Source organism: Microtus oregoni, unplaced genomic scaffold (genome assembly GCF_018167655.1).
Source record: "Microtus oregoni isolate MIOR12 unplaced genomic scaffold, Mior012 000041F_ref0000270, whole genome shotgun sequence".
NCBI lineage: Eukaryota > Metazoa > Chordata > Mammalia > Rodentia > Cricetidae > Microtus > Microtus oregoni.
The window spans coordinates 15,365,918-15,393,236 of NW_024543208.1; the positions used below are offsets into that span (position 1 = coordinate 15,365,918).

At 51.3% G+C, this 27,319-nt stretch overlaps 1 protein-coding gene across 7 annotated transcripts; it reads right to left on the reverse strand.

Annotated features, from left to right (window-relative positions):
- Nucleotides 1–297: 297 nt before the first annotated feature.
- Tmem268 (transmembrane protein 268) lies at nt 298–27,238 on the reverse strand. 7 transcript variants are annotated; one of them, XM_041632496.1, is made up of 10 exons: nt 24,985–27,236; nt 21,712–21,797; nt 20,227–20,418; nt 17,312–17,421; nt 14,973–15,080; nt 13,579–13,728; nt 7,092–7,202; nt 5,193–5,273; nt 4,339–4,518; nt 298–1,806 (listed from the first exon to the last, which is right to left on the reverse strand). In XM_041632496.1, the coding sequence occupies exons 3-10, from the start codon at nt 20,333–20,335 to the stop codon at nt 1,627–1,629; spliced, it is 1,029 nt and encodes a 342-aa protein (XP_041488430.1). In that variant the 5' UTR covers nt 20,336–20,418; nt 21,712–21,797; nt 24,985–27,236; the 3' UTR covers nt 298–1,626. The 7 variants fall into 7 exon arrangements, with proteins under 7 accessions (XP_041488430.1, XP_041488431.1, XP_041488436.1 ...); XM_041632497.1 differs by lacking the exon at nt 24,985–27,236 and adding an exon at nt 24,766–24,936; XM_041632502.1 differs by lacking the exon at nt 13,579–13,728 and having other exon boundaries at nt 24,985–27,238.
- Between the last annotated feature and the right edge of the window lie 81 nt (nt 27,239–27,319).

A 27,319-nucleotide genomic window follows, 5' to 3' on the forward strand; every position in this document is an offset into this window, starting at 1 on the left:
TGCACCGGGCTGTAGAGGTGGCTTCAGTAGTTAAGAGCATGGAGTGTTCTTGCAGAGGACTTGAGTTTAATTCCCGCACTTCCATGCGATTAAAAATAAAATATTTTTTTTTTTTTAAAAAAAAATCTTCACCCAGGAGGCAGAGGCAGGCGATCTCTGAGATCGAGACCAGCCTGGTCTACAAGAGCAAGTCCACCATGACTATCCCCAGAGCCCCCAAACAGCAGGAAGGCAGAAGTTCTAGAGGGAAAGTGGAAGGACCACACCGAGCCTCCACGAGCCGGGCCGAGCTGCTCAGTCATTCACCAGACAGTTTTATTCTCTATCGTTACACTGAAGGGGTCTATGCCCAGATGACAAGCACAGGCTTCCCTGATCAAATTCAGGGACACTTCCCGCAGTGGGTCAAAATACTGTGAATAATTCCACAAGCAAAGCTCCCCCAGGATATGGCTGGCGACTCCCCCACAGGAAAAGCAGAGGGAGGATGTGGCTTACCCAGCAGGTCCCCGCACTTGTGCCACTTCAGTCCACCACAGGGCTCTTAAAGGAGTCAGTGGACATACCGAGAAGGCAGAACACTCAGTCATGGCCACACAGCCCTAGAGATGGCAGATGTGCTCCCTGTGATGGCATTTCACCAAGGACACCTTAGTTTGGGGTCAGGAGTTAGGGGAGCACTTTGTGCACCGAGGTAAGAATACCAGCACAATAAACTGGAAATGACCAGGACCATCCAGTAAGTGGAAGGTGGACAAACCGCGATGCAGCTCCATCACGACCCCGGTCCTATCATTCAGCCAAGTTTCAGAAGCATTTGCCACAACTGGGGAGAGGATAAGGCAACGGATCCATGGGACTTTTCAGAAGTGCTTTTGTTTTAAGCAAGTCCAGGTCATTCACAAAGGGAAGACAGGTACAGTGTTGGACCCTGAGGAGTTTACAGTCTCAATAGAAAAAGAAGTATGTACAGGAAAAAGTGAATAACATAAACATCAATAATAATAGGAGCAGTTCCATGAGGAATTTCAATGACGGAAAGCAGCAGAAGGGTCACGAAAGCTGCCCCTGCCAGTCCGGGGAAGAGTTCCAACTTAGGGTGGTGATTTGTGGGGAAGAAACCGCGAAGCTGGAACTCAGAGCTGGACCTTCACACCAAATGAGGGCTTTGAACATGGGGCTGTGGGCAGTCTTCAAACTCTTGGGGAGCCTCTGAGCTTTCTGCTCAAACCCAGCGTGTCTGACGACACTTCACTCCAGAACAGTGGGGTGTGAGGAAGCACTGCCGCTCAGCAAGACAGAATTGCGACACAAGTCAGCATGTCGCCCACAGAATCAGTCTGAGTCACACCAACAGGGTCTTCTTTTCCAGGTTCCCTGCTGTCGACCACCAGCCCTGGTCTCCTCACACCATCCAGCTCAGCCAACAGATTCAGCGAGGCCAGGACAGTGTGTGATGCCGAAAGACATCTGGTGTACACTTGGGGACCCCATACCAACATGACAGACACTTCCAAAGTGTCCCCAAATGCTGATCTCATCTGAGCTCAGGGTCAGCCACGCCAGGCTCCTGACTCCTCCCCAACTTCTCAATCTTGGAGGAAAATGAATGTCTTTGTCTACCGGTCACCTGGCCAGGAATGGGCAGCACCCTGTGTCCAGAATGTGCACTTCTATGAGCTGACAGGGGCACGGAACCTGTGCAGAATCTGTGTGTCGGGCTCCCATTGGCCGGGGCAACTGGGAGGTCACCAGGAGCCGAGTGTAGTAGCCACCAAACACTGCCAGTAGCTGCCGGGCCATCTCCTGCAAGAGTCATGGAAGCAACATGAGCACAGAAGACAGTTCTGGGGGCCAAGCCAAATCCTGCCCTACCCATGAGGCATGCTCCAGGGAAGAACAGGTCAGACCACTGCCTAGGGCTCTTGGAAGATGCAGTCTGGCCAAGAACCCCCATTCTGCAACTCACTGGAACTTCCGTGGCCCTGGCTGCTTCATCCCCAAGGAGGTCTTACTAACAAGACACACAGGGTTCTTCTTGGAAGCAAATCATGCACCTAGCATGCCTGATGCCCCGGGTTCCATCCCAAGCACCACAGATGTTAGTATGCCCCAGAAGACCTCTACCCTCAGAGCACTGGAGAAGTATCACCCCGGCCCTACCTACACCCTCTTCACACTTTCTAAAGCCCATGAATCTGTACGGTCCATGAGTTCAGACTGACTCACTTGGAGAAAATCACTAGTGGGGCTGGATGGGGAGAAGCATCCCATGACAGGAGACCTTCAGTTCACATATGGTGCCTGGTCAGCATCCTGCTACCAGATGTAATAAGGGTTTGCTGATGGAAACTGAGTACCACAGAGGAACAATACTATGCACGAAGGACACAGTGGCCCCAGGTTGTGGGGGAAGCAGAAGGGAGGTTAGCGTTGCTGGGTGTGGGGTCCAGAGGGGTTGCACTGTACAGCTACTAATTAAAAACAGGTGCGGAGATCAAGGACAGAAGAATTCCAGCTCCTCCATGCCGCACTCACTGGGCAAGTGTCGGCCTGGCTGAGGCACTGTCTTCACTGGCAGGCAATATGTGCTGTCGTGAGGTGGGCGAGGCCAGCTCAGTAAATATCACTGGATCCATCACCAATACTGAGAGCAGAAGCCAGGCTCACCCCTGGAACCTCAGCATTTGCTCAGCCTAGCCTCGCCAATCAGCCCAAGATCAATACTCTAAGAACCAATGCCCTCTCCTGCCTTCTCCCTCGTTCTGAGAACCAGGCCAGTCTCACTCCACCCATCAAAGAAGGGAAGGTCATCGAGACCTCAGGGATGTGCTGACATGTCCTTTGCAGGATAAAAATCCTTACAAATGTGAGAGACTGTTCTGATTCTTTCCATCTGTCACAGACTCTGGGCTCCTCCAGACACAGGGAGTCTAGCTGCCCATTGAGACCTGAGTAGAGGTTATATTTTCCCTAGCTAACTGATAAGCTACTTTCAAAATGTGCATACAGAAACATACACACATGGTAATTCAGGACAGGAAATTGTGTTTCTAAGGGTTTGAGGAAATTTGAAAGAAGAACTTGAAAGGGCCATATTTAATGAGCTACTGCATGCCAACCCAGACACACAAGCCCCTTGAATAAAGCATGTGACCTTATCAGTTCTGCTCTGAAAAAAAAAGTGAAAGACTAATCATTTTCTTTCTTAAGTAACCCTCTGTGAAGGGGAAGGCTGGGTTGGGCTCGACCTTGATTCTCTGAATCCCAGGAAGGAAAGGAAAATGCAAGTATTGCCAAAGCTCCAAATGCCACCTAAGGTCATCCCTCTACTTGGGTCTGTCCTCATAGCTCACATAGCTACCAGGAAGGAACCAGACCCACACAGAACCCAAGGACAGAACCTGGCAAGGTTATGGGGCTGATGGAGCCAGAAATAAGAGGATTCCCACAACAGCTCCAAGAAGTTTAAGACTTAAGTAGATAGGTGGGTGGATGATTGATGGATGAAGATAGATAATGGAGATAGACAGATGGACAGATGGATGGATGGATGGATGGACGGGTGGATGGACAGGTGGGTGGGTGGATGGATGGATGGATGGATGGAGATGATGGTTGATGATAGACAGACAGATGGAGGTGATGGATGATAGACGGATGGACGGATGAATGGATGATGACAGATGGATGGATGGATGGACAATGATGGATAGATAGATACATGAACATGTGATTGATCAACAGAATCTTTTTCTTTGAGACAAGGTATCCCTGTATAGTTCAGACTGGGCTTAGACCTGCAACTCTCCTACTGCCGCATCTTGAGTGCTGGCATTACAAGTATGTGTTACCATATCATGTCTAGCAACAGATTTTTAAAAGACCAATATTCATCTAAATGATGACAGGCTATGACTCATCAACACTCAATGGTCCTTGCAGTCAGTGTAGCTATCAAAAAGAATGGCCAAGATATTTAAACATGCCAACAAAAGTACCGGAAGTACAAAGTTAATTCCCATAAGTGCTTTAAAGTGCTGGTGTAAAGATGAAGCGTACCATCGCAGCAGCTGGAAGGTTTATGGGTATGCCAATCTAGGCTACAAAGCTAAACTCTGTCTCAAAAAAGAAAGGTGTCAGAATAAACAAAAATATGTGTTGGCGTGACAACAACAGTCAAAGAATGTGAAGACATCTCTGACCTACAAGTTATAAATGGTTTGTAGCAACTCAGAGAGCCTATAACCCCAAGACCTAAACCTTGAATCTTCACTCAGATCACGATCACACACGGGCCCCACGGGAGGACTTTACCAACTGCTGTGGCATCATTACCTCCGGCTCAGCCTCCGGAACAAGCTGATAGAGTTCAGTCTGCATGAGTGGTCTCTCTGGAGGACCAGGAGTGCTGGGTAGCAGGGGGGCATCCTCCAAGTCCTCAGGCCCTTCCACCACAGGGTTCACTCCTGTCTCCATGACAACACATAGCTGGCTTAATTTGTTTCTCAGCACAGACTACAAAGAAACAGAGGGGACACAGGTGTGGTCTGAGTCTGGCAGGCTGTGAAAGGGTGGACCAGCTAGAGAGTCAGACAGCTGATCTCAAGAAGCCACGCCAATGAGATCACAATATTCCCCACAAAAGCAGAGTCCTGTGATGGAGGAAGGTCATTGGTTAATTAATAAAGAAACTGCTTGGCCTAATAGGTTAGAACATAGGTGGGTGGAGTAAACAGAACAGAATGCTGGGAGGAAGAGGAAGTGAGCTCAGACACCATGCAGCTCCTCTCCAGGGCAGACGCCTTGCAGCCAGACGCCAGGTCAGACATGCTGAATCTTTCCTGGTAAGACTGGTGCTACACAGATCACTAAATATGGGTTAGGCAAGATTGTGAGAATTAGCCATTAAGAGGCTAGAACTAATGGGCAAAGCAGTGTTTATATGAATACAGTTTGTGTGTTGTTATTTTGGGGCATAAGCTAGCCAGGCGGCCGGGAGCTGGGCAGCAGGAATGTAGCCCACAGCTCAGTCAACAGTCCTGGGAAGCTGCTGAAGGTCCTGGAGGGCAAACCCTGCCTGAAGTCACAGGTCTAGGCAGCCAGGAGCAGGGTGCCATGGCAATCCTGACCTCAGGATGCAGAGACCCCAGGACACAGCTAATCCTAGGGAAAGATGCTAGTCATCTTACCTCTTGGCTCCTCTTCATTTCCTGAATATGATCAGACAAAAACTGCACACAGCTCTCCAGGTCGAAGTAGACAAACCAGAGCTGTGGAGAGAAGCAGCAGTGGCCTGACCTTAAATTTCTAACCCAAGTTTATCCCGAGCTCCCGCTCTTCATCCCTTTGACAACCACCCGGCAGTGTGACTGCACTCATCTATATGGCTGCAGAGGATCAAATGGGGGTACTGGAACTGAACCCAAGACAGAATGCTAGGGGGACACACTATCACTAAGCTACATGGTCACACACACCCACCCCCCAAAAATGGCTTTGCAAACAAATTCAGAATATGTCCAACCACAAACAAAATGGGGAGGCTCCATCTCCTACAGAGAATCCCAGGCAGATCCCAACTTCTTTGGCCTTCACATGTCCACTGGGGCAAAGGACTAGCATCCTTACCCTCAGCAGTATGGGTACTATTCTGTCTGAGACCCAGATACACAAAGGAGAAAAGCCCTCACAAATGACATCTTCATCAACCAGAACTAAACTCAACGATGTGGAAGGAGCGCAGGTAAGAAAGATGTCCTGGGGATACTCCAGGCCTTCCCTCCCACCTTCAGAAGCCCTCTGGCGAGGACACCCGTACAAGGCCCAAACCTTCCATTTCCATTGAGATGCCTTGATGGTGCCACATTCACAATAACCAAGTTCTGAAGAACAGTAAAATCCTGAGTCTAACATCTGCAAGGTCGTGACCTTGCTCCCTGCTCAGGGCAACTGACCCATGAGACCAAAAGGCACAGCTCCTGCCACATAGTCTCTCTCTCTCCGGCTCACCTCAAGAAGGATCTGTCCACATACCTTTTTTAAAGTCTTTTCACTGTGAAAAAATATCAGCTACACACAGGAAACGGGAGTCTCTATCCTTTAAAAATTCAACTTGTGCCCACCCTGTTGAGCGCCACCTCTCTCCTTGCCCATCACATCACCCAGCAGCCCCAAGGACCCTAAAAGACATCCAGACACTGCATTATCTCATCCCAAGATGGCACTGTGACGATGGGAGGAACCACTCTGAAAGATGTGTCCCTTCATTAGTCACCTGGAAACCAGCAGATTCAACGACATTCCAGGGTCTCTCCTACACGTCAACTGATAGGGAAGACTGGGAAATGAATGAGGCAAGGAAGATGCAAAAGTGCCATTTGAACGGCCAGGAATCTTGTGCCACTATCCCAGGTAAGATAACTTTATATTGCATGCTATCCCAGGTGTGATCAGCTCCACAAAACTGACTCGTGTCCTCAGCCCAGCTCTGCCCAGAGAGCAGTGCCTAGCATGCGGAAGCTCTCGGCAAACATCTGTCAGACTCAGAGAAGGCACACCTCCTCACACTCTAGGCACTAGCTCGGCTTCCTGGCTATGAAGGCTGTGTCCCTCCCTAAGTCCTGCTATCTTCAGCTGTAGACTAAGAATAAAGGACACCGCTGCTCCACAGAGGGAGGAGAGATCTTACCAGGACTTTACTTTGGACGCAGACAGGATCAGACCCTGCCTCAGCCATGTCCCACGCACGACCTCCTACTGTAAGATCTCTCTACTCCCTTAGGGACACAGAAAGCTACTGAGCGTCACACAGCTTCTCCAGCCTCGTCTCTCCTGCCATGAGATTTCACGGTCCCTTTAAAGCCACTGCGACTGTGTGTTGTCATCTTCATGGGTATGCAGGTTTACACTGGATAGGGACACTGATTCCTACAGTGCCCAACTGCAGGGTTCAGCACAGAGGAGTCCTGAGGAGAGGGGAGGGCCACTCACAGCAGCACAGCAGACACTGGACCTCACAGGGCAGGCCAAGACAGCGCAAGGCCACCTGCAAGTGGGCCAGCAGGAGGGGTCACTCTGAGACACAGTACCTGGATCACACTCTGGCACCCTTCCACTGTGTCTGTCGCCCCGAGCAGCACGCGGTGTCTCAGAAGGGCTTCATTGGCGGCCATCAGCCTCAGGTCTGTGTTAGTGTTAGCCTAAAAGACAAGTGCCCGGCCCAAGGCTGACCTCCAAGGAGGTCCCAAGGAGCTCCTCAGCCATGGACATTACAATTGTCCCTCTCCCAAAGGCCACACATCAATCTTCACGCTCAAGGCAACTCTATTCTCCCCCTAAGGTGAACTCGGTGTTAAACAGCTGGAGCCAAAGCCTGGCTCTGGCTTCCTGGCTGGACTGCCTGTGCCCCTCCATTGCGTCTCCCTGTCTTAAGTGGCAGATTAATAAAAGAGCACACCCCCTCCTCCCAGGAGTGAGGCAAGAGCTCACTAAGCTGTGAAGGAAGTCTTTACTTAGCCCCGGCTAGACAACATCCTAATGCAGTGGTCTCTGAGGGAATACGAGGGGCAGACAGATGGTCTGTTTGCATGGACAGAACCAACTCTACTAACAACACACCTTTAAGAAACCCTGGCCTTGAACCTGGAAACAACCTAGATGCCCTTCAATGGAAGAATGGATGAAGAAAGTGTGGAATATCTACACATTAGAGTACTACGCTGCGGTAAAAAACAATGACTTCTCAAATTTTGCATGCAAATGGATGGAAATAGACAACACTATCCTGAGTGAGGTAACCCAGACCCAAAAAGATGAATATGGGATGTACTCACTCATAATTGGTTTCTAGCCATAAATAAGGGTCATGGAGTCTACAATTGGTGATCCCAAAGAAGCTAAGTAAGAAGGTGAACCAAAGGAAAAACATAAGTAGTCCTCTTGGCTATGGGAAGTAGACAAAATTGCCGGGGAGAAAATTGGGATCTTGGGGGTGGGGTGGGATGGGGGTAAGGGGAGATGGGGAGAGAAAAGGGAGAAGGGGAGAATGGGGGGAACTTGGGGAAAAAGGAGGATTGGGATAAAGGAAGGTTGGATAGGGGAGCACGGAAGCACAATTCTTAGTTAAGGGAGGCACCTTAGAGTTGGCAAGAGACTTGAACCTAGAGTGGCTCCCAGATGCCCAAGCCGAGGTCCCCAGTTAGTTCCTTGGGCAGCTGAGGATAGGGAACCTGAAATGACCCTATCCTATAGCAATACTGACGAATATCTTGCATATCATCATAGAACCTTCATCTGGTGATGGATGGAGATAGAGACAGAGACCCACACTGGAGCACTGGACTGAGCTCCCAAGGTCCCAATGAGGAGCAGAAGGAGGGAGAACATGAGCAAAGAAGTCGGGACCACGAGGGGTGCACCCACCCACTGAGACAGTGGAGCTGATCTATTGGGAGCTCACCAAGGCCAGCTGGACTGTGACTGAAAAAGCATGGGATAAAACTGGACTCTCTGAGCATGGCGAACAATGAGGGCTGATGAGAAGCCAAGGACAATGGCACGGGGTTTTGAACCTACGTAATGTGCTGGCTTTGTGGGAACCTAGCCAGTTTGGATGTCCTAGGAATGGACGGAGAGGGGAGGACCTAGGACTTACCACAGGGCAGGGAACCCTGACTGCTCTTTGGACTGGAGAGGGAGGGGGAGAGTAGTGGGGGGAGGGGGAGAAGGGTGGAAGGAGGGGGAGAAGGGTGGGAGGAGGGGGAGGGAAATGGGAGGCTGGTAGGAGGTGGAAACTTTTTTTTTCTCCTTTTCTCAATAAAAAAAATGGAAATAAATAAATAAATAAATAAATAAATAAATAAAAAACCCTGGCCTTAGCCTCCAGCAAGCCAGGGGTGAGGCATGTTCTCCCAGGCCATGTGCTAACAGGTTCACAGCCCTCAGAGAAGCTGTCTCCTCCAACTCCCACCCATACGAGGCAATGTCAAATCTGCAGCTGGCAGACACCAAGGAGACCACAGAGGGGGAGAGAGGTATAACAGACCCAGAGCAGTGGCCTGGGGAAGAGACCCTCGGGGTCTTTAGCAGCAACCCCTAGAGTAGTCGAAGGGAAGTGCTCAGAAAGAGCAGGCCCCACGGGGAAACTGGACATGTGCAGGGCTCTCCCGCAGGGCCACACAGAAGGGTGAGGGTGGCCAGTACATGCCTCCTACTGCAGGACTGGCCCATGAGAAAGTTCTACATGCCCAGGGCCTGTCCTCTGGAAAAAGATCACTGGGCATGGAGGAGGTAGAAATTCTCAGTATGTCATCTTAACTCCCCACACACATGGGTTCACCCGGGGTCACAGTGCACTGGAATGCCCCCACTGTCTGTGATCAGGACTCGCCTGTTGAGAAACTCACTCACTGAGAGTTCAGTCCCTGCCTCACCGCCTGTGTCACCCTGTGGAAACTGCCCTGACTGAACAATGACAAAAGAAGCCACCGCATGTGGACCACTCGAGGGTGGACGAACCGGACATGTGACAGGGAACCTGTGTTTTCCACTGCGTCACCCTGGCCACACACGGGCGGAGTCTCAGCTATTGTGCCCACCACCCTTCTATTCTTGAGAAGGGCTAGTCACTCACCACATGAGGGGAGAAAGCAATGGAGGGGCATGGAAGCCTGAGATCCTCAGAGACACTAAGTGACGCAGGGAGGGCACTAATCCTCAGGGGCACAATCAGGAAGAAGAGGTCTGCCAGGTCCTAATAAGAAATCCCCGAGGACAGCTGAGAACCAGGGAGACAGGCAAGTCTATCTTGAACTTCCCTGAGCTTTTCTTCACGGGCAAACAAAGTCAACAACGATAACGATTACTACTTATGGAGCGGTCACTGTATACCAGTGCTATTGTGAGTGCTGTGCTTTCCACATAAAATAATACCTTCAGTTCCCACAGTCGCCCTATGACAGAGCCAGAGGAAACAGGACCGAGCAGTGCAACTTAGCCCGCCCCAGGTTGTGGAGCTAACAGATCACAGAGAGTCCGTGTCCCTACAACACTGCTGGGCACAGACATCAAGCTGGCAGCACAGAGCACACAGTGGCTTCCCAGAGAACAGACATCAGTACTAGAAAGACAGGACCCTGGCAGGGTTTCTCAAGTAACCAAAGAGCCTAGGGAATCGTTTCTGGACTCTTCACCTAGCGCCTCTGGCCGCACCTGTGAGCAGAGAGCAGGTCTTTCTCTGTGACCTGTGTCAAGGACCTCACCTGGCCGTCCCTGACGTCACAGAAGGGGCGGGGAGGAGGCCGAGCATCCAGCAGGCACCCTAGACTGCGTGAGTCACTCATGGGTGTCAGTGAGAGGAAGTGGACTGCTAGCTTTTCTCTTCACCTCTCCCTCCTGAGGCTGATGGCTGGCTTTCTCCTCCTCCCAAAAGAAGCATCGCCTAACAGAAGGCGCAATTTATTTTCATAGACCACGGACAAACATTATAAAGGCCCGAACAGAGTCCAGGGGCAGCATTATCTTGTCGGACGAGAAGCAAAGCCTAACAAAGATCCTTTCAGAACGGTTTGTCCCTGTGTCACAGGCATGAAGCCAAGCCAAGCTATGCCGAAGTGGAGCACTCGCTAAGGTCCACAGATTCAGGACATGGGGCAGGAGCTTCTCTGGGTACCCAAAGATAGCACCCTGAGCTAGGCAGAATAATAACCTAAATCCAAGCGTCTTCCCCGAACTTGAGAATACACTGTCACACAGCACAGTGAAGCAGAGCAGAAGCTGCTCAGCTGACCTTACACAAGGAGAGGGTTTTAGCTGCTCAGCTGACCTTACACGGGGAGAGGGTCTTGGCTGCTCAGCTGACCTTACATGGGGAGAGGGTCTTGGCTGCTCAGCTGACCTTACACGGGGAGAGGGTCTTGGCTGCTCAGCTGACCTTACACGGGGAGAGGGTCTTGGCTGCTCAGCTGACCTTATGCAGGGAGAGGGTCTTGGCTGCTCAGCTGACCTTACATGGGGAGAGGGTCTTGGCTGCTCAGCTGACCTTACACGGGGAGAGGGTCTTGGCTGCTCAGCTGACCTTACACGGGGAGAGGGTCTTGGCTGCTCAGCTGACCTTACACGGGGAGAGGGTCTTGGCTGCTCAGCTGACCTTACATGGGGAGAGGGTCTTGGCTGCTCAGCTGACCTTACACGGGGAGAGGGTCTTGGCTGCTCAGCTGACCTTACACGGGGAGAGGGTCTTGGCTGCTCAGCTGACCTTACACGGGGAGAGGGTCTTGGCTGCTCAGCTGACCTTACACGGGGAGAGGGTCTTGGCTGCTCAGCTGACCTTATGCAGGGAGAGGGTCTTGGCTGCTCAGCTGACCTTATGCAGGGAGAGGGTCTTGGCTGCTCAGCTGACCTTACATAGGGAGAGAGTCTTGGCTGCTCAGCTGACCTTACACGGGGAGAGAGTCTTGGCTGCTCAGCTGACCTTACACGGGGAGAGAGTCTTGGCTGTTCAGCTGACCTTACACGGGGAGAGGGTCTTGGCTGCCTAGGTGGAGCCACATAACCATGGAGTCCTGAAAGAGGAGACACCCCAGGAGCTCTGCCAATCTCTGCAAGAGTCTAAAGAAAGAAGTTTATATTTGTGACAGAAGCCCTGGAGGCCACACACTCGGTGCTCTGAGAGTCTTCCTGGACCTCTGCTCCCTGTCCAGAGTCACAAGGTGTTACCATGGAAAGCCTGTGACAATCTACCATCCATACACAACAGGACACACGGACACTAACCTACCATCCATACACAGCAGGACACACGGACACTAACCTACCATCAGTACACAGCAGGACACACGGACAGACACTAACCTACCATCCATACACAGCAGGACACACCGACACTAACCTACCATCAGTACACAGCAGTACACAAACCTACCGTCCATACACAACAGGACACACACGGACACTAACCTACCGTCCACACACAGCAGGACACACGGACACTAACCTACCATCCATACACAGCAGGACACACGGACAGACACTAACCTACCATCCATACACAGCAGGGCACACGGACACTAACCTACCATCCATACACAGCAGGACACACGGACAGACACTAACCTACCATCCATACACAGCAGGACACGCGGACACTAACCTACCGTCCATACATAGCAGGACACATGGACACTAACCTACCATCCATACACAGCAGGACACGCGGACACTAACCTACCGTCCATACATAGCAGGACACATGGACACTAACCTACCATCCATACACAGCAGGACACACGGACAGACACTAACCTAACATCCATACACAGCAGGACACGCGGACACTAACCTACCGTCCATACATAGCAGGACACATGGACACTAACCTACCATCCATACACAGCAGGACACACGGACACTAACCTACCATCCATACACAGCAGGACACACGGACACTAACCTACCATCCATACACAGCAGGACACACGGACACTAACCTACCGTCCATACACAGCAGGACACGCGGACACTAATCTACCGTCCATACATAGCAGGACACAGGGACACTAATCTACCATCCATACACAGCAGGACACACGGACACTAACCCAGTAAGTGCCACCGTGAGCTGGGAAGCAAGGATCTCCTCTCTAAAGGTGATGGGGATAATACGCTTGGCTTTGATCCCTGCCTCTCCATTACAATTAGATCCAGGACAAGTTCCCTAACTCTCTGAGCCCACTCCCTGCCTCTCAGGTTGCTACAGAAGTTAAGTGAGGCCAGGTTGTTAGTGAAGCACCAATTCCACCAAGGAGGGACAATGGCCCCACCTCCCCAGCCCTCATTCTCCTGCCCCGGCACTACAGTGAGGTGGGCTGTCACCTTCCCTCCCTGACATTCACAAGTTATTGTGCAGGTCCAGGGAGAGGTGTGTGAGCAAGCTCAGCTACCTAGAGTGCTTCAGGAACACGGGCTCCTGGGAACCGCTAGTGAAAAACAACAACATGCAGCAGCTGGGTAAGACAACGAAGAAGAGAGAACAAAGAGCAGTTGCTCCTTGGCCATAAGGCAAGTGGCTCTGCACACCACATGCAATTGCCCCAGTGAGCAGCCAAAGGCCCAGGCCATCAGAAAGCGAACTTTAAGCACTAAAGTGCAGCAGAGTAACCTTTCCGGGGAGCAAAGGAGCAAAGGAGAAGGGAGAGGAGGGAAGGAAGAACGTGGTGGCACAAGCCTGTAATCCTTGCACTTATGAAAAGAATCGTGAGTTTGGGGCCAACCTAAGCTACAAAACAAGACCCCACCTCAAAAGAACAAGCAAAACAAGAGCAACATGTGGTGGCCTAGAATCCCGGCACTTAGAAAGCAAAGGCAGGCCAACCTATACAGAGCAAGTTCTAAATTGTTGGCCTAGGTGGTAAGAACTGTGGAAAGAAGAAAGGGAGGGAGGGAGGGGCAATGGAGAGGACCCTATTTCTGTTAATCATGGGTGTGCAGCCATGGGGGAGCTCAAGGAGCTGTCTGCAGCAGAATTACGGCATCAGACTGCCCAGCCCTCTGGAGAGACAGACGGGCCCCACAGCTCACCTTCCTTTGCTGTCTCTCAAACACCAGCACAAGAGTCAGCGTCAGGCTGACAGCGGTCAGGGTGGCAAGCAGCACGCCTGCCCACGGGCTGCCCAGGGCAAACATCTGGCTGGTGGAGTAGATGTTGGCCCACACCACCACATAGAACACCTGTAGAAGACACGGGAAGGCACGGAGCCATCAGGGAGATTCACACCAACCCTGGGACTGAGCTCCTGCTCCCTCTTATTAAGTGAACCATGACAACAGGCTGTAACCTGGCAGAAATGAAGATATTCTAGAGACACTGTGTCTCTCAATCTGATTATCAGGCTGTTGAAACTACAGACCCCAAAGAAATGGGAATTCGCTAGGAATCTCATGTTGGGAAATGGCACCAGAGGCGGACTTGTCTCCCAGAAAGAAATTTTACACAAGTCACCACAGTTTCTCAGACCACCTCCCAGGATGAGACTGAGGCCCGGACAAAGATGAGCCAGCGGTGGGAGGGGCCATATCGTGACGACTGCTCAGAGGTACATGGCCTTGGCTATCTTCTTCAACTTTGCTTTCCCTTCAGGACCTCTGGGGTGTTAGCCGGAGCTCCCTGTCACTTCCCACTTTCCACTGTGGCCACATTTGCGGAGCCTCCTTTTCTGCACCCCACTTTCTGCATAGTTCCTTCAGCTGGCCTACTTGGGATAAAGCGTGTAAGCACTCAGGTTTGAGCCCCTCACTCCTAAACCCTCCTGACGGAAAGAATTCTGTATCTAACCCCTTGTGGGTACAACATGGCCTGGGACGAGCTATGACCTCTCTAAGACTGTGTTTCTCCACCTGTGAACTGGGGATAATCACGCTTTCCTCACAGGACTGTCCCAGGACTAGCAGGGTAACATTTCAAAGTCCAGTATTTGTTAGGGGGTTGTTAAATGCTAGTCCCCTCTCTTCTGTCTCCCCTGAAGTGGGAGGCAGGGTCAGCTGGGCCGTAAACACATACAGAAGCCGGGAAACAGAACAGCTAGACAGCCTGGGTTCACACACTGCTGGCCACGTGTGCACACGTTGCTGGTGTGGATTTGTAGTCACAGGTACATGTTTGCAAGCATATGCACATACAGGTAGGCAGGTACATGCATGCATGTGTGTGTGTGCATGCTAGGAACACAGGAATCACTCCTACCTGTGAACAAAAGGAAACCACGTCCCCGGGAGAAAAGCCTTGGCCAAGGTTAAACACTGACTCGGAAGCCTGGCTCCCAGTCCCTATTCCCATCCCTACTGACCCCTTCTACAGCAAATCGACATCTTTGCCACTGGGCTTTCAAAGGCAGCTGTGTTCCCCAGGGCATACTGCTGCATCCGGTGTGCCTGAGGCCAAGGAGGAAGGCCGTGTGGGCCTAAGTACTACTCACCACAGCAAAGGCCAGCCGCACGGGCCTCGAGTTGTAGATGATGTACCTCCTCACCTGAGGCTCCAAGAGAGCACTCTCGGCCAGGTTCCTGTATTGCTCGGCAGGGACCTACGGTACCCAAGATAAAGAGGTCATCAGTTACAGAACGGCCACTCCTCATTTCCTTCCTGCCAGCAAGTATGCTTCCCAGTTCACAGGACTGCCCATGGGAGGAAGGGAAGGCAAATTCAAGGCACCGTGGAAGGCAGGAAGGGAGGCTTGGAGCATAGATGGGGAATCCTGGGTTCAGTCTAACTGCAGGAGCCTGAGAACGAGGGCATCCTGCAGAGGAGCCACACAGCCTGTGAGTCATGGTACCTTCCAACAAGCATAGGTAGTCTTGGGCAAGACACAGGCCCTGGGCTAACCTCCGGTCATGTCACTCAAGTACTGGGTGATTTGGGTCAAGTGAACCCTTCTCTGAGCCTTGGGCTCCTCCTCTCTAAAATGAGGGAGAGGGGGGTGCACTGTGGGGCAGTGCACAGGGGAACTGGGCAGAGTGAGAGTCACACGATGAGCGCTGGGCACGCAGAGCCAGCCTATCACGGCTGCGGTTTTACACTCTGCACGCGATCCCAAACACGGGGGGCACAGGTCTCCCTGTCCAAAGCAGAGTGTTTGCAGAGCACACCAGCCCTACAGGTGCTAGCCACTTAGGAATTACATCTTGACATGGGACATCTCAAGGACTCAGGAGTAAAGGAGCTTGCCAGTGAATGATGCAAGTCCGATGACCCCAGATCATCCCCCAGAGTCTAGAGAAAGGTAGAAGGAAAGAACAGGCGTCACAGAGTTGTCCTGACTTCCACACACGCACCCTGGCACACACATACATATACCATCCACCTACATACACATGTTAACATCATTATAAATACATTTTTTCCAAGTGGAAAACATGTCATCCAAGAACACAATGCAACAAGATACACACAAACTCTCTTCACTAATCTCAAGATAATAATTTTAGAAAGATTTGGGGTTTGAGGAGATGGCTCAGTAGGTAAATCTGCTGCACAAGCCTAGCACCCGTGTTAAATAGCTGGGTGTTTTGGGAAAATCCCTGGCACCCAGTCTAGATGGATCAGTCGGCTCCACATTCAGCAACAGACCCTGTGTCAATAAACAAGGTAGAGAGCAAACCAGGAAGACACATGACCTCTGACCTGCACATGCGTGTACATATGAACACATACACATGCATACACCACACAAGGAAGGAAGGGAGGGAGCGAGGGCGGGAGGGAGGGAGGGCAGGAGGGCAGGAGGGAGGGAGGGAGGGAGGAAGGAAGGAAGGAAGGCAGGCAAGCAGGTAGAGGGAGAAGAAAACGAGGAGGGGAAGTTCTGCACAAACATGGGATGAAAACATGGAAGGCAAAGGCAGCCCGTCCAGAGCAGGAAAGGCTCAGTGCTATCTGCAAAGTCTTCCTTCGGGGTACTGAGCCACCTGCACCCCTATTGGCTAGTCCAGGAAGACCTCACCTTGAGGGCTCTGGGGAGGAGACCACACCATTGTCCTTCACAGCAACAGCAAGTGCTAAGGTTCACTGAGAGCCTGCTATGTTCCAGAACACGTACGAATGCTCTTGGCGTCACACACGTAATCCTAATGGAAGCCCTACACACCAGGCCTTAACATCACCCTCTCTTACAGACAAAAGTGAGGACCAGAGAGGCTAAGTCTCCTGCCTGAAATCACACAGGCAGCGGGGAGCAAGCCTGGATCCATATCCACACAGCGGGTCTGTGAAGCGCAGGCCTGGATTCACTGTTTGAAGGTATCCTAGCCATTATGTGGTAAGCTCCAGGAACTGTCACAACCGTTCCCTCCCCTACAATGTCTTTCTCCTGCCCAGTATTCTTAATATAACCCTCAACAACCCCGTCAGGGTCTAGCCTTCCATGAAGCTTTCGTGACCACCCACCACAGGGAAGTTCAAAACTTCCTCCTATGCCGTCAGTACCTGGTATGGTCCTCTACTGTGGCATCCATGCCTGGCTGACCTTGTCTAGCTGACCTTGCTTACTGGTCCGTGTCTAGCTCCTGCTGGGCAGTGTGGTCACTAGCACTGGGTCCTGGTCACCTGTGCACAGCTTAGCCAGCTCAAGGCCTGGACAGAACCCCAACACACACATTCGGAGTGAACACGCTGGCAAGGAAGGATACTTCTAATATACTTTCCTATGTGCCTGCCCACGGCCAGCTCAGGTAAACGTTAAGGAAATGTGTGTGAAGAGACTGGTGGGTGGACACATAGCCAGGTGGACAGAAAGAACAGACTCAACCAGCCAGCACTCACCTGAATGCCCCAGGCCTGGAGCTGCTCTTCTACAGCTCCCAGGTCAAAGGAGACGGGTGCACAGGTATTGTCGATCCGGAGGACTGTAAGGACCTGGCCATTGTGCAGCTCTGCAAGCAGAACAGAGGATCATGGACCAAACAAGTGAACCTCTGGAGGAGGTCAGAACTGAAGGCATCACACCTCAGGAGGGGAGTACCTTCTCGTGATGAGGAACGTGGTAGCCGTCCCGCAAGCCTAAGGCGGTAGCTTGACTAGGAAGTCCCCGGGAGGCAAAAGTAAGACCCACGCTGGTAAACTATATAATTTATAACTTCCCAAAGCAGAAAGACATCAAGCAAAGAATGGGTGGTATTGAGTGCCCTGTCACAAGGCAAGAAACAGAGGCTGAAAAACAGTAGAGGCCTGATGTTTGGGAAACCCTGAACAGGAAGTTCAATTGAAGAATTTAAATCCCAGCAATGAGCCAAATATCAGATCTAAATAGATACTATGAAACATCAGCCCCAGATGGCCACACCTGCATCCCCAGACTGCTGCCAGGGCAAAGAGGAATGAACACTGCAGATGGAATGCAGGGCACAGATCAGCTGGCCATAAGCAGGAACCGCAGCTTGCAGTACCCAGGGGGCTGATGGAATCACAATGGTCCTCAAAAGGAGGCAGGTCACAGAGAGCTATACCATTGCTAGCTTTGACCACAGGAGGAGGAGTCACAAGCTAAGCACTGTGGGTAGTCTGTACCACTGGGAAGAGGAAGGGAAAGGACACAGAGCCTTGTCCCGCCGATGCCTTGTCTGCACACATAAGGATATATGCGTGTGTAATTCTTCAGATTGAGCCCTTCCTTTACGCCATGCATCCATGCTGGTCTGTTCATCGGAAGAGTGCCTGAGCTGGTTTAGTGCCTGCATACATGTCTGACACGTGAGTGAGTGAGGAGGGAGGGAGGGAGGGAGGGAGGGAGGGAGGGAGGGAGGGAGGGAGTATGATAGGACTCTGATCCTCAGCACTGACAGGCTTCTCACGGCCTGGGGCAGGAAGGAAGAACACTTACTCTTAAAGATTCCATCACAGAATTCTAAACCCTAGGTCCTCTCCATAAGAACTCTCGATTTTGCCCTCCCCCTTACTTTTTGAAAAGAGTGCGGTACATGGATAAAATACAGGCCAGCCCTTGAGGGATCACACTGTGACCCCGTCTATTACTCACAAGGTGAATGTACAGGAGAAACTATTTCCTTACCTACCAATGGTCACAGTTACCATGGAAGACTGTCAGCCATTCAGAGGACAGCCTGGATGTCACCTCAAGTGTGTGAATCACTGGCCCCAGTGAGCTCATAACTTAGAAACAAGCTGTTCAGAACTCAGAAGTCCTGATAGACAACACTAATATATCTTTTATGCCCCACCCCCACCTTGATAAAAATATACATTAAACTGAAGACTGCTCAAATGGAAAGGCATAGACAGAAAAGAAACAAGAGCGGCTAACTAGACCCCTGCTGGAGAACTGGAGCCCACACTATGTGCTTGCTCCAAGAGTTCTAAGAAGTGGATGCTGTTCACAGGGAAAGAGAAGCCAAGCCCCTGGAAAGCAGTCTACCCAGCTGACCTGGGGGGACGGAGATGAAACAAACAAAAGGAAGAGGTAGTGCCCAAACACAGCCACCACCCGTGATGTCTCCCAAAGGAAGAGGCAGTGCCCAAACAGAGCCACCGTCCCGTGACATCTCCCATTGGTGCCCTCGATTCCACACTGGATGAGCCTCCCCCAGGATAGTCTGGAACCTTCAGACAGCTACACCCTGGGCTACAAGCATTTGCCCAAACCCTACAAAGACATTTCACCGAGTCTCTTATTTACCTTTCTATTAGGAGTTCCTGGATTCTTGGCAACATGAGTCCTGCACTTAGAAATGCTTGTTTCTAGACCTAAGCAAAGCTGAGAAAGAGGAGAGAGAGAGAGAGAGAGAGAGAGAGAGAGAGAGAGAGAATATGCACAAAGCAGCAAGGGAGAGCTTACTAAAATTCAGCACAGGGATGCCTTTCAAGTCTTGAAGAAAAAAAATACTTCATCCAGTCCCTTTCTACTGCAGCATGGATAGATGTTTAAATTGCTTTATAACAATTAATAACACAGTCATACAGCTTTTTTGAACAGAGTTTCAGGCCCACTATTAAGCCTACATTTCTATAGAACACCCAGTTTATAGTGCTGTTTTTCCTTGCTACACCCAGCTACCATCCATCCCTTCATTGAGCACAATACTGACTCCATGTCTCCTATGGAGCAGGCCTCCTCTGCTGGCTCTACAGACACGGGAAGGGTGAGACAGTACCCAGCCCTACCCTCCCTGAATTTCCATTATGGTAGGGAGGCTGAACACTCAATATTTATCACATAGATAACTGGTATACTAAATAAACTGTGCTGGAAGAATACATCAGAAAATCCCAACTAAGGCTAAGCCATCAAATAATTTGCCATGGGAAGGAAGGATGATTGAGGCCCAAAGGATGAATGGTAACCAAGTACCAAAAAAGCATGGGTAGAAAGAACATCATGTACAGAGGTCCTGAGACTGAATGCCCTGGCAAAGAACAGCGAACAGGGCAGCAGGCAGAGCTGTGGCTGGCCTGGGGAATGATGGCTCTTCACAACATGTCCAGTGGGAGGCCTGGGTCAAAATGTGCCAGCAGGCCGCACATCTAAAAAAAGTAGTCTAGTGGGAAGGAAAGGTGGTGACAAGGGGTGGTGGCAGAGAGAACAGGGTAGGAATGACAGAAAGTGGCCTGGAGCTGAATCCCAAAAACACCCAGTTATCCAGAGACCCCAGTTATAGGTGTGAGTTCAGCACAGAATGGGACACAGTGAGAAGGGGATCATGGGGTAGGGGTCATGACCTTACCTTGACCCCAGCCAAGAGGGCTCCTTTGAGGCAGGGTGCTGCAGCCCAGGATAGAGGTGGGCAGGGGACCAGCTGCCCCACCAGGGTCTGTAGGAGGCTCACAGGCCATGGCAAAGAGGCAGCTGCTCCCGCTTCTACTTCCTGTTTCTGGGTGTACAGTTCATGCTGGGGCAGTGTCTCATCTCCACTCGCCTAAGAAAAACAGCACAAGAAAGAAGGTGAGCTAGGCTCCCTGGCCTTCCCTGGGGCCAGAGGTGCTAAAGGCCAGGGACGGCCATCAGGAGTCTAAATGCTGACTTTTCTGTCCTACTGAGGAAATTCTTTCTCAGCATGAGAAGAGGAACTAAAACCTTCCCCAGGCCTCAGCTGAGAATTCCCCTTCCAGCTGTGGGTCTTCTCCATCTCAGCCACACCAGGCCCCAGTCATGTCTTCCTGAGATGCCCAGGTAAGCAAGACTGAGGCAGACATCACCTTCATGGTGGGGAGGCTGTTTCTGTACAGCTTCCTACAAGGCACTGCAAACCAGAGGAACAAACAGGAAACACAGATTACAGGCAGAGTCCTGACAAGCGCGAAGAGGAGAACTAACCAGACAGTTAGGCTACACTCCAGTTCCTTAAAGGGGCGCGGTCCATGTTCAGGGTTCACTGTGGTCTCGCCACCTCCGATTTCTATTTGTATAAACTTGGATGTGTGTGACTTAATCCCAGAGCTTCAAATAGGCTTCTCCAGATCTAGCGGCCCTCCCCCAACAGGCCCACCCAAGGAATCAGTGGGCATTACACAGGAAGGCCATGGGGGACAGAGATCACACTCCATGAATATGAACTCTTTAACCCTTCAATGCCAGCACTCTTGAGGCAGAAGCAGACAGATTTATGTGAGTTCACCAGCCTGATCTACATAATCCCAACACTGAAGGGTACATGCGGGGAAAGGCAATAGGATGGACAAGCTTAGGGCAAGCCTGGGCTACATACACAGTCAGCTTCAGACAGGGGTAGGCTACCGCAAAGCCCTGCCCCATCAGAAAGAAGGTCAGCAGTCCTGCTGTGACTGTTTACACACAGCTGACTGAGGCAAGGGCTGGGTCGCTGGGGCTTCCAGGTGGCCAAGCCAACACACACACATTGGTGGCTAAACTTGTATCTGAGAAAAGCCTGTGAGGAGAGTAAGCTCTGGCTTTGCAGCTCCCTCCGAAGGATAATGAAGACACGGCCAATGCCTTCAGTATCAGCTGGCCCACAGGCACAGCAGGCATCAGTCAAAGCAGGGATGCTCCTGGGTCACCAATCTGCTGCAACCTGTGCCGTGTGTCCCCAGGAAAATCATGTTCCACTCAAATACCCAGGAGTGGCACACTGATCCTGTGAGTCTCTGGTGGACGGTCCTTTGCAACATTCACTTGCTACCAAGTAAGGTGACACTGGAGGCCGCATAAAACTTCCAGATGACCAAACTGGCCCCAAGGCCCACCCACTGACCTCTACTGGGAGAAACTGATCCTTCAGTCCCCTTCACTGCTCATCTTCATTCTTCAGCAGGAGCAGCTGCATAGGTGAGGGATGCCCTGCGAAATGAAAATGTGGGGTCAAAGGACCCAGGGTCAGGGAGGCGACTCAGTAGCTGGTAGCACTTGCCTCACAAACCCGACGACCTGAGTTCAACCCGGGTGCCCACATAAAAGCCAGATGATGTGGCAGGCATGTCTACAACCGCAGTGTTCCTATGGTGATGGGGGGCAGAGGGAAGAGATGAAGGCAGGAGGCTCTTGGACCAGGCCACAAGAAGAGAGAGCCTGGGGCTGGACAAATGGCCCAGAGTTAAGAGCACTTGATATCCTTACAGAGGACCAGGGTTCAGTTCCCAGAACCCACACAGTGGCTCACAACCATCCATGACTCCAGCTCCAGGGAACCCACAAGGGTAATAGACACACACACAGTATAGACATACATACAGGAAAACACATAAGGTAATAAATCTATAATTTATTATAAACATTAAATATATGTTTTTATTCATTTAGAAATATTATAAACATAAATCTATTATAATAATATATTATTATAATAAATAAAACTAAAAGGAGAAATACAGACAGACCCTGCCTCAAAAAGGCAGAAGGCAACAACCTACTCTCAAAAGTCATGCCCTGACCTCTGCAAACTGAAGAGATGAAGATGGCAGCAGCGGACTAGAGAGATGGCTCAGTGGTTAGGAGCACTAACTCCTCTTCCAGAGGACCCAGGTTCAATTCCCAGCACCCACATGACAGCTAACAACTGTAACTGTTCCAGGGGATCTGACACCTTCACACCAATGCACATAAAATAAAGTTAAATAAATTATATATATATATATATATATATATATATATATATATATATATATATATGGTGGCAGTGTAATAAAACCAAACTGTAGGGAAAGACAGCTCCATACGAGGGGGCCCAAATACCTGAAGCCAGCCCAACATTAAGCTCTAGAATGTGGTTCTCAACCTGTGGGTCGTGACAACCTGTGGGTCGTGACGAACTGTACTAAAGGGTTGTAGCTTTAGGAAGGGTGAGTCTAGATGGTTCCTTGGGAGCTTCTCTCCCAATGAAAAACAAAGGATGAATGTTACCAAGCTGGGAGCCTAAGGCCAAACAGTAACAAAACTTTAGGAAAATACATGAACGCTTTGGAGCCAAAGTCTGGCCGGATCGATGCAGTCACCTTCTGCACCCGCCCATCCCCCAGTCTGAACTCTGTTGTGAGCATCCCTGCAATGGGCAGGGAGGCCTGCCTCATTTGGCTGCTTCAGGAAGAACATGCTGTTCAGTGCTCTGTCCCCAGGGTCCTTCCTTTCCTCAACATGGCTTTCCTGTTTCACAGCCAACACACACACCTCTCCACAACCGAGTGGCACAGGATCCCCTGCGTCTCCAGGGTCAGGCCACAGGACCATGCCCTCACGCCTCTGGGCCTGCTCTGCTTTCCTTCAACTTATCCACAGACACCTTTGAGAAGACCCAAAGAAACCATGTTTCTCAGCATGATCTAGAAATAAATTCCAGGCACCCTGCAATGCTCTTCAAGGAAGACGGAGTCTCGTCTTTGCTCACCTGGCCTGCAGCAGCATTCTCACACACTAGGTACTTACCCGCCAACCTCACCTTGCCTGTTTTCTTTCTTATACCCGCAAGAGGTAAAAAAAGCCACAAAAACAGCCACAAGGTTGCGCCCAGAGTCGACACCCCCCTGCTTCCTCTGATCAACTACTGGACCACAAGGCAGACACAACCTTGTCATCTATCGTCCAGACCACACTTCAGCCTCACACCACTGGAGTGCTGAAAAGGCTGGGAGGAGCTGACACCGGCTGGAGTTGAAGCCTGGGACTGCACAGAAGGATCCACTGGTTGCAAAATCCCACAATGAAGCATTGTTTTAGGGGCAGAAATCACAGCACCCACAGCACCCCTCGGCTGCCCACAGAGACCCAATCAGCAGACTCCAGTCATAGGCCTGTCACACGCCCACGGCTGCGTGGGCCGGCTGGAAGCAACCTGGCCAGCCCAACTACTTCCCACCTTGGTGGCCTTGAGAAACGCACTGGACTTCTCTCTGCCGCCATTTCTGGAGCAGGGACCAGGAAAGTAATTTAGGGTTACGCTGCGGTTCCCGATTCACAAAATCTACCTTGGAGAAGAGCGCTTACTGAGCGAAGGCAGCTGACATCAACCACAAGCCTTCCTTGAGAACCTTCTCGGGCCAGCCCCCCGACTGTAAAACCAGGAATGCAACATGAAGAATCTGTTCAGTTCTCCATCCACTGGGAAAGGCACGCACCAAGAGAACTGCCAGAAAGGTGAAGAGGCAATCAGGCAGCAAAGGGGCTGCCTAGATGTTCCTAGGCTTCACCAAAGTGGAAACTGAAAGAAGCAGTGCCAGATTTGAATGTGTTCAGACCCAGAGGTCAGGATGGCTCCCTCTGTAGATCCTCATCCAGCCCAGAGCCTACAGAGCCACGAGGATGAAGGCAGACCCCCAAGGGCAGATGCTGACCATTTATCATCCTCTCAGCCCTGCTCCAGGCTTCAGAACACAAGTCAGGGAGCCCGATGCAAGGGTAAGCGGAGCACAGAACGAGTAAGCACTGAGACTCCTGCCAGTCCCTTAGGGAATCCACATTTCAACCAGATTTTCCAGGCTGTGCAGACTCAAGCTCCCAGGGGTCCCATCGCTGCACAGTGCCTGCCAGCCTCACCGACAACTAAGCGCCTGCCCAGGCTGCCCTGAAAGGAAAGAGAAAGCGTCTTTCCTTCTTCAAACTCAGCTTCACTACACTGCAAATCCAACAGATCAGAGGGGCAACAGTCCCAAAAGTTTAGAAAAGGCCTGGCTAGACAAGGAATCCAAACTACCCATTTCAATGATGTGGACATTAAGCCCCGGAAGAGAAAGCTGACTATCCAAGGTCAGGGAGCAAAAACCCAGAGGGAGCCAGAACAGAAAGCCGGCTTAGCCCGGCCCGGCGCCTCCCGTCGTACCTGGCCTTGGCCTTGGGCAGTTGGCTCCCTGGTCTGCCCTCTGGCATTGGGGCTCCCTCACCCCAGAAATCACTCGCCCTACCCCGCAGCTCCCACGCCTGACGCGTGGGGCGGGAACAAGTCACCCGAGCCTTAGCGGCGGGACGCGCACGCAAGCGCCGCGGCCCCAACCCCCGGAGCGCGGGCGTACGGGCGCGCGCACGGTCCGCGCACACTCACCGCAGCCCGGGGACGCGCAGGGTCGGAGGCCCCTTCTGCGCCACGGCGCCCCTGTGCCGGCCCCCCAGCGTCCGCCTCTCGCGCCTCCCGCGCCCCGCCCGAGCGGTCTCCTCCGCCAAGCCGCCCTGCGGCCGCGTCTCCCGGGCCCAGCCGCGAGCGTTTCATCAGCCGCGCTTCCCTAGGGCACCGGAAGGGGCCCCGCGCCCGCCACGTGCTTGGGATCTGGGCTCGTCCCCGCAGGGAAGGAGCGGCGGGGCGGGCGAGGAGGCCGATCCCGAGTGACCTAGAGTCACAGGATCCGGTGCATGAGGCACACTCGGGACCAGAAGTTTCTTCTGGGCTTGTTGTTATTGAAAAACGGTATGTAGTACTGAGAGCGTCAGCGTGAGGAGACGGCCTAACGGCTGGTTCAAAGTCTCCATTTATCCATTCGATAAATTAAACTTTGTCTGCGTTTTCTTTTAAAAATGTTTAGTTCGAGACCAGCCTGGTCTACAGAGCTAGTTCCAGGGTAGGCTCCAAAGCCACAGAGAAACCCTGTCTCGAAAAAGCAAAAAAAAAAAAAAAAAAAGTTTAGTTATGACTGTGCCATGAAATTGTGTTATTTTTAACGAAATAATGTGTAAGCTGTTCAAACTCACACTTGCTCATCCTACTCTTGGAGATTTATGAGGCTCTGTGATGACCTTTCCAAGTGAATCCCTGGTCTTGGGTTCACCTTGGTTTGTTGTTCTGACAATAGGGGTGACACCAGGCTAACTGCACGTACTTTTTCTTTGCAGTACGTGCTTATATAAAAGGAACAGATTCTATTCTATTGGCTACCTTACCTCGTCTTTCAACAAAGAGCCTGAATACTTAGCCCCTGCTACAATGGCCTCATTTCTTCAGGGGACCATAAGCTCTGTAATTTGTTAAAAATGGGCCTCTCCTTGCCTTGTTCCTCCCCTACGATGGATGCATATGTGGTTCCTACCCTTACTTGCAAGAAGGGCTAGGACACAAACACCACTGCCCTTTTTCTCCATACGCGTGATCTTGCACAGGCACACAATCACATTTTGTGTTCAATCTCTTGAGGACTTTGGGACCACAGGACTTACATGGCTGCATACCCAAAGGAAGGGTGTTTGGAGCAGCAAGAACGAATTGAAAATCCAAGTAACATCCCATGTGGGTGTCCAAGGAGACAGATGAGTCAGATCAGGGTGTCAGGCTATTAAAAATAAATTTCATTGTGAGCAAATCAATACTGAGTACCTGCTCAGTGCCAGCACTGTAGAGAATAGTTCGTAGAAGGGTCCCATGTAGTATGATCAATTTGCTAGTAGTAATTTAGAGGCCTGGAAAAAAAGAGACTCAAGGGGTACTGAGACTTCTAAACAAAATGCTGACAAGCTACTGAAAGGGAACATGCAGCAAGCTGTGGTCTAGCCCAGGTCTCTAACCCTGCCTCTGGAGCAAGGCCTACTACCTCCATGATGAGACAGCCTGTCTGCCCTTTCCACCACGCTTTCTTGCCCATGTTCTAGCACAAAGTTTTCTGTTGGCACATCCGCCTCCCACAGGCTCGGAGATGGGACTCGGAAGCTGCCGACAAGGTTAGGGGAAGTAGCAGCCTGAGCTTTGGCTGCCCTGTTCTCTCATTCAGTGATACCTGCTGATGTGAAAGATATCAAGAACCAAACAGTGGATGCTTACAGTGTTCTGACAGCATCCCTGAACCTTGGGCATGGTGGAAAGGACCATCAACTCCAGGGAAGCATACTGCAGAGCTGACTTTAGTACCGACAGCTTGGTGGAGCCTCGGGGACCTTAGTGGTGACTTCAGCTTCACCACCTGCAGCCTACCCTGGATGAATCATTGCCCTCTCCCCAGACCCCGAGCTCCATAAATAGAGCTGTTCTCAGTTCCTCCTGTGCCCAATTCTTTCACTTCCAGGTCTCAGTGGTTGCCTCAGGTCTGGAAGTGGTTCTCGTTATCTGGAAGACTCCTGCCAAACCCATGCTTCTCACCGGACTGGCCCATTCTCGGGTCTTCCCTCTTCATCAGGAAGATTAGTGCCAAACCCATCTTTACCCGACGGGCTCATTCTTGGTCTTGATTGGCAGGGTCCTTGTTCTGAAAGCCCTATCCTATCGTAGGCCGAGGGTTATCCCCTTCTTGATGGCTCTTGTTTAACCTACAATTACACCAAACACCACCCAGTATGGCCACTGCCTCTTTCTTTCCACCAAAGCAAACCTTCAAGTCCTATTCCTGCTGGTGCTCATAGCTGCCCAGGGCCCAGCCCACAGCCTTTTGTTAAGTACATCTGAAGAAGTGATTGGACAG